Genomic DNA, 7,709 nt, shown 5'->3' with positions numbered 1-7,709 from the left:
AATTTGAGATAATTTTGAACTTTATTAATGCCATCAATTAAACAAAGGCAAAAACTCATACTTTTAAATAAAATGATGCTTGTGTCTTGTTGTTCAACATGTTACCTAAACATTTTCAGTAAAGATTAAACTGTGATCTTTGTATGTTAGCCACAGAATGAATGTGTGTAAATGTGCTTTTGTGTATACAGACAGGTGACAAATGAAAGGAAAAACTGGTCCAGGTCTGAGTGCTGGACGCCTACAGTGAGGGGGTCTGGAGGCTCTGTTATGCTGGCATGGTTTGGGTCCACTTGTCCCCTTAGAGGGAAGAGTCACTGCTAATCAATACTAAGTAGTTGTGAGTGATCAGCTTCATCCTGTGATGAAACATTTCTATCCTGATGGGAGTGGTCTCTTCCAGAAAGGACTGAATGGTTTGATGAGTATGAAAATGATGTGAATCACATGTTATGAGGTTCACAGTCACCAGATCTCAACCCAGCTGACGTGTTAGACAGCGCTCTGCATCATCATCATCATCATCATCACAATACCACATGAGGAAGATCTTCATGAACAATGATGATCAGAGACTGTAGAATCAATGCCAAAGTGTATTGAAGCTGCTCTGGTGGCACATGATGGTCCAACACCTTACTGAGACACTTTATATTGGTTTTCCCTTTAATTTGTCACCTGTCTGTATGTGCAGCATGTTTGTTTGTGGCTTAAATTTAACATTATTAACAATTAGGTATTTATTCATCAACATTTTAGAACTTGTAACAGGGTTCAAACATGAACAGTGTCTCTAGTCTCTAAAATATCAGAAAATAATTTTGCGGGTAAATTGAACCACTGACTCAACATCACTGGCACGTTTTACTCCACAACTTTCACTTTGACAAAACTGTTTCATACAGCGGTTCAGATCCACAGTTATGTTGAGTTTATGACATTGTTTTGTAGCTTACGCTGACTTCAATTAACAAGTTATAATGTCTAAAACGTATCTCTTTTTAATTAAGATACAAGACTGATAACTTTAGTGACATGATGAATTCACTTGGCATGACAAAAATCATTTCTTTTGCTCTGTGTTGCTGACCGCTCTCTCCATGTGCTTGAGTCCAAGATGGATTGAGTAATGTGAACTATTCGTCCTTTATTTGTGGTCACATGATTACTTTTGTTTATGGTTACCTAGATACAGGGGGTGGCTCTGTTTACCCTGCTCTCCCCTATGTATTATTGGCTGGGGGGTTTCTGATGCTGTTTCTGTAAATCATGTGACCTGCTGCCTCTCTGATTATATAAACCCTCCTCTCCTCCTCTGCAGTCTGACTCCTCTCTGCTCTTCCTGCCTCTTCAGCATCTCACAGCGTCTTCAAGTCAACATCCCAGGTAAGAACACTTTGAACGAAGAACCACGAAAAACTTCCAATATCTGGATTTTTGGACACAAATGCTGCAGGAAAAATCTCACTATAACTGAATGTAATAACTTAATAAATGAAATGTTATAGAATAACATTAAATGAAATCAAAATGAAAAACTAAAAGCTGAATTAAAGCAAAGTGTTTCCTGTGACTGAGTTCTCACACAGCATCTAAAAATGTTGAAAATATGAGATTTAAATTTTCTCCCATTATTAGTAACCAAAGACATGAAAGTTTAAAGGAACATATCTGTGTATGTGACTACATTAATCAGCCTGTCATGGAGTTCATTGTTATTTAACTGAAGATAGACAGACACGTCTGGCACTAAATATCTTTATTATAGAGCTCTCAGCTCATGGTAGTGATGCCCAGAAGAACCAAGTTACATTTAATTTACTGAAACAGAGAAAAAAATGTATCTGTATCTAAAACCTGGATTTTATCATCAAATGTTATTTAAAAAATATCATAAGTATGAAATATAAGTACTTACAGATTCTGTTGATTTCAATTTGTTTCTTTTAGTGTCATTTCCACCAAAACTGTTAAAATCTAAGAATAAATCTAGAATAAATTCTGCGTCCTCATTGGTCAGTTTTGGGGGCAGATATATTACTGTAAATGATTTACAGTAGAGTTGAATTACAGTCTGTACTTTACACATATTTTCCCATAATCCTTTGTGATTTACAAGTAAGAGACTTTTCACACTGATATCCTACTGAACACATTAAAGTAAAATACTGTTCAAATGACCAAACCTGTTACAGTGTTTGGACGCTATAAATAACCACAGCCGTGTGTAATGACAGCTGTTCTGGCTGTTGGAGACCCTCGCTGGTGCAACACAATCAGTTTGTGTTTGTTTGATTGACAGGTCTACAGGGGGGGGGGGGGGGGGCTGATTAAGGGCGTGCATGTGCACGTGCGCATCGTTCCACAATGACTGAGATTTATGAAATAACCATGCGTACAGCACAGCTACATATTTGTGTCTTTGTGTGAACACATGATCTCTTCAGCAGATCCTTCTCTCTCACACAATGTAAAAATCAAAATGATAGATTTTATGTTAATGAGACAGACCTGTCTGAGCATCAAGAGGCCCTCTCATGAGCTTCCACAGTCTCTTTAGTACTACATTCCCTCTCTGTGTTACTATTCCTCCACTGCAGCTCAGCAAGAGAAATCACAACACAAAGATGAATTACACAACTGTAACTTTGGCAGATAAACTCTTGGTTTGTTCAGCTCTTTATATGAACTTGCTGAACTTTAGACTGTGTTTCCTCACAGAACTCATATCTCATATTTGAGCTGCTGTAGGAAAGGATCACATCACAGCCAGTGTGGACAGGAGGAATGATTACAGACACCAGTAACTTCCAATGTGTCCACTGCATGTGATGGTAATTTGTACTTGAATAAACTAAAGTAAACCCTGTATAGAGACTGTTTGGTAAGTCTGTCCCATCATAAAATGATTTATTGTTACAGGGTCTACTGTAACCCCATGAACCCTCATTCAAACAGCCACTCACATATTATAGAAAACAAACCAAATGTGTTGTTATTGGACATTTACATTCAGATACATTAATTAACAACATTTCCTCATTATGTTGATATAAAAGTTTAATCCAGGCAGCAGGACATTTCCTTCAGAACATATATGCTGTTTCCATTTAGTAGCAAACAAACATCATTTCTAGGAGACGTTGTTGGTCGAGCGGCTCGTCGCTCAAAATGTGCAGCACTGAAACTTTCTGCAGCAAGTTCTTCACACCTTTATTTCACTTTATGATGGTTTTCATTTTGTCCTCCCAGATACCAAAACACCTGTTTCATCCTCACCGTGTGGAGTCTCTCTGACAGGCAGCACCATGGCAACGTCGTGAGTAACATTACTACAAATAACCATTAAAATACAATTAGAACAAAATGCATGGAAGTGTGTGTGTGTGTGTGTGAGTGTGTGTGTGTGTGTGTGTGTGTGTGTGCGTGTGTGTGAGTGTGTGTGTGTGTGTGTGTGTGTGTGTGTGGAAACAGCTGATAACAATGCAGTGGTGTGTTCACTCTGATCTCTGCCTGCACAGGTGTGTTAGGAATATTCAGCCTCTGGACAAGATGCACAACTGACAATCCCTATAATGTCATTTCAGAACAATATCATAAACTCACTGTTGATTATCTACCATAGAAAGTAGTAATGTTGTTATATGTGATCCATTAAAACTAAGATAAAGTTGGATGAAGTTAGGAGACATAAACACAATACTGATGACAGAAACAGTCAGTGTCAAGTTACTGTAGGAATATTTAAAGTATTATAGAGATGTTAGAAATGACATCAGAGAATGTAAAGTATGTCACACACACACAGACTCTCACACACACTCACACTCACACACACACACAAACACACACACACACACACATACACACACACACACACACTCAACCATCAGGATCAATCTGGAGTTCAGTATCTTGTCCAAACATTGAACCACTGACCTTCTGATTAGTGGACAACCTGCTCTATCTCCTGAGCCACAGACACCACAATACTAATTAATATCAGAGTAAAACAAACACTAATGTGATGTCATAGTGGACTCATTTCCTTATTGTCAGCTGATGCAGTGAGTGTTGCTGCTCAGATTTCTGTCAGCAGCTGGAGGTAAATATGAGTTTGTTTGGAGGCTGATGGATCTCAGTGGTTTCTGTTCTGTTAAACTGTGATGAGCTTCATGATATCAGTAGCTGAGATGCTGCTAGAGGTTCAACCACTGAGCTCACAGCTGCAACATTTAGGCTTTTATTCAAATCAGCAAATATTACACTTTATTCTCTCTGATTTTATTTCATTTTATATCTTTTAACTACAAATAGAAAATAATGACTGATGTACAATAAGGGAAGAGTACAAATCTGTTCATAAAGTTTATATGTGTATTAAACAGTTCTCTATTTTTCTCTATTTTTCTCTATTTTTTACACAATCAGTAAGAAATACCAGGACATCATCTCCAAAGATTCTCAGATCTCTTCAGGATCTCCTGATGTCCACCAGCTGAGACCAAAGGAAGAGAAGTTTGGAACTCTGACAAGAAAAACTGTTGGTGAGAAAAACCTGAACAAGACAAACAAAACCATCTTACTTGTAGGTGAAACAGGAGCAGGAAAATCTACTCTGATCAACACTCTGTTCAACTACACCATGGGAGTGAAGTTTGATGACGACATCTGGTTTGAGATTGTAGAGAGAGAGAAGAAAAGTCAGTCAGAGAGTCAGACATCAGATGTGATCGTGTACGAGATCTTTGGTTTTGAAGATATAACTCTGCCCTTCTCTCTGACCATCATTGATACTCCTGGATTCGGAGACACCGGAGAGATTAAACATGATGTCATCAGTCAAAGATTATTGGACTTGTTTCGCTCAGAAGATGGAGTTGATGAGATTGATGCAGTGGGTCTGGTGATGAAGGCGAGTGTGAATCGACTGAGTGACCGACTGAGGTACATCTTTGATTCAGTGACGTCTCTGTTTGGGAAAGACATTGAGAAGAACATCGTCGCTCTCATGACACACTCAGATGGAATAATACCTGAAGATGCTCTGACAGCTCTTGAAGCTGCAAACATTAAATGTGCCAAAGATGAGGAGAATCAGCCCGTTCACTTCCTGTTTAATAACCGTCAGAACAAACAGAGAACAAAGAAAACAAAGGATGCTTTAGAGAGCGCATGGAACGTAACAGAGACAGGAGCAGAAGAATTCAAAGACTTCCTGGAAAAATCTAAACCTCAAAAGCTAATAACAACTGTTGAAGTGATGAACGCACGCATCAGAATAACAGCCTGCATCAACAACCTGCAAGACAGAATCCAGCTGATTGAACTAAAACAGAACGAGATCCAACAGACTGAAGAAGCTCTGAAGAAACATGAACAAGAGATGAAGAAGAATGAAGAGTTCACTGTAGATGTTGATGAGGTCTACAAAGAGAAAGAGCCTCTTGATGGAGGGATGTGGGGGTGGGTTTTTTATGAAGCAGCTGTCACCTGTAACACCTGTGAAGAGAACTGTCACTATCCTGGATGCACAATGGCCTGGAGTCCCAGAGACTGTGAGGTCATGAAAGATGGTCGCTGTACTGCTTGTACAGGGAAGTGTCCTGCAGAAGATCATGTGAAAGAAAACTGGAGATATGTGAACAAGACCAGGAGAGTTAAGAAGACTGAACGACTTGTGACACAGAAGTATGAAAAGAATAAGGTAGATCATGAACAGAAGATGAGCCTTCTGGAAAATCTTCAAACAGAGATGGAAAAACTGAAAGCAGAGAAGATCCAGCTGCTGGATGAGGTCTACTTACATGTGGAACATCTAGACCGGATCGCCCTGAATGTTGACTCACTGTCTACTTATGTCCACTTAGACTACCTGATCGAGAAGATGAATGAGAGAGGCAAAGAAAAGGTCCAGAAACTGAAAGAGATGGCAGGTCGAGTGGATGAAAGAACCAGAACAACAATGTGGTACATGTATGGTGCACTAACAGCAGCTGGTAAAGCAGTTAAAGATGCATTGATGTAGATGAACAACATCAGACAGCTGTGTAGACAACAAGCTCTACACTGTTCATATAAATGTTTAAACATCACAAACATTATTTCATTTTAATCCTATTAAGTGTGATGCTGATGTAAATACTTTTTTTTTAAAGAAATCTGATCGTCTTTTAAATTTTAAATTGTGTGATTGTGGGAAACCGCCTCCTCTGTGATATATAACTGTTCATTTAGTTTAATGTTTAATTATCATTTGTTGATCCACTTCAGTGAAAGTAAAGCCAGAGTTTATTTTATAGTGACAGAAGCTGTTGGTTTTCCTGTTATCAATCATATCAATACTCTTTTTTTTACATCACTTCCTCTCATAGTTCAGCCTCTTTTCTGCTCGACTCTCTGCAGTCAGCTGATTTCTGTCCTGTCATATAAACCAGAAACCTGGTTTCTTTAAACAGAGTAGAGGACTGGAAAAAGCTGGTTTGAACCATAACATGCTCTGCTCTGACAAAGCTTCCATTTATTAAAAATAATTAAAGAAAAATACCTTTGAAGATGCAAACTGCTTCCAGATAACAGGTAGAAAATGATGTTATATCCCCTCTGAGGTCTTTGGGGCAGACAGAACGTTACTGACTGGAAGATGCTGCTTATCAGAGCAACAAAACAAACAAACTGAGCTGCTGCAGCGGAAACAGTTTCAGTAACTAGAAGGATAACGTGATTCCACAAATGCATGAAGCTCATTTAATATGACTTTGCATTAAAACAATTATTACTTTATTTGTCTGTTTGTCTGTCTTTCACATGATCATTGTGTTGAAGAAAAATGTTAAACATTTCGATATAGTTCTTCTTTTTCAAAGGTGACTTTTTATTTAGTTTTAGTTGCGTTTTTATTGTGAAAAAAGGTTGTTGATGTTTTTTTTGACAAAACAAAGCAAACAAAAAAAAGTCAAACAAAAAAACAAAAGTTTATTTCTGGTGGTGTTCAATGTCTGCCAGCGTACGTCTTCACCTCACGTTAGTACAAAGTACAAACTTTAACTGCATAATTTAAAGCAAAAACTTGTTTCTACATACTTGTACTGCAATACCTGACTAACTATCTCAACTCAAGGTCCACTTACTGTTCTGGAGCTTTCAACTGTATCACACAGCAGCACGTCAGTCTCAGTGTTTAAAGCAGCATGGATGAGAAGTCCTCCAGCTTTCTAACAACTGAACAAACTCAACCTGCTGATGAAGACCATGTGATACAGTCAAGAACAAGTGAGTAAGTGGACCTTGAGTTGAGACAGTTTTCATCAGCTGCTGTTTCTGAGGTCAAGAATGAAGCATAAAGAGTAGAGAGGAAGTGAACACAGCTAACAGCTCAGGTTTAATACGGAGTGAAGACGCCCCCTGGTGCTTCATGTGGAGTACAACAGCCTCCCTGCTGTTGCAGAGAAACACCAGTCACATCATCTTCTACACACACACATTATGTTTCTTTAGCTTCTTTCACTTGAATGATTTGACTGTTTTTCTCGTGTGTTTCAGTCAATACGAGGCTGAGATGTTTTCTGAAGTGACTCATGCTGACAGAAGTGTCAGTAAACTGGTGGAGGGACAGTAACATGTTACTGACATCATATAGAAACTGATACACATGATTGATTTTCTCATTTGAATGCGTTTGTTCAGACGATGTTACAGAACGTAGAAAT

At 38.5% G+C, this 7,709-nt stretch overlaps 1 protein-coding gene across 1 annotated transcript; it reads left to right on the top strand.

The window, feature by feature from the left end:
- The first annotated feature begins 1,284 nt into the window (after positions 1-1,284).
- On the top strand, positions 1,285-7,254 carry LOC137170780 (septin-8-B-like). The gene is made up of 3 exons (XM_067574359.1): positions 1,285-1,386; positions 3,253-3,319; positions 4,432-7,254. Exons 2-3 carry the CDS (start codon positions 3,309-3,311, stop codon positions 6,026-6,028), a joined length of 1,608 nt encoding a protein of 535 aa, XP_067430460.1. The 5' UTR covers positions 1,285-1,386; positions 3,253-3,308; the 3' UTR covers positions 6,029-7,254.
- The last annotated feature ends 455 nt before the right edge of the window (positions 7,255-7,709 follow it).

The sequence above is a fragment of the Thunnus thynnus genome, chromosome 19 (assembly GCF_963924715.1).
Source record: "Thunnus thynnus chromosome 19, fThuThy2.1, whole genome shotgun sequence".
Lineage (NCBI taxonomy): Eukaryota > Metazoa > Chordata > Actinopteri > Scombriformes > Scombridae > Thunnus > Thunnus thynnus.
Note: the sequence above shows the minus strand (reverse complement) of the source record. Positions and strands in the feature narration are given on the sequence as shown.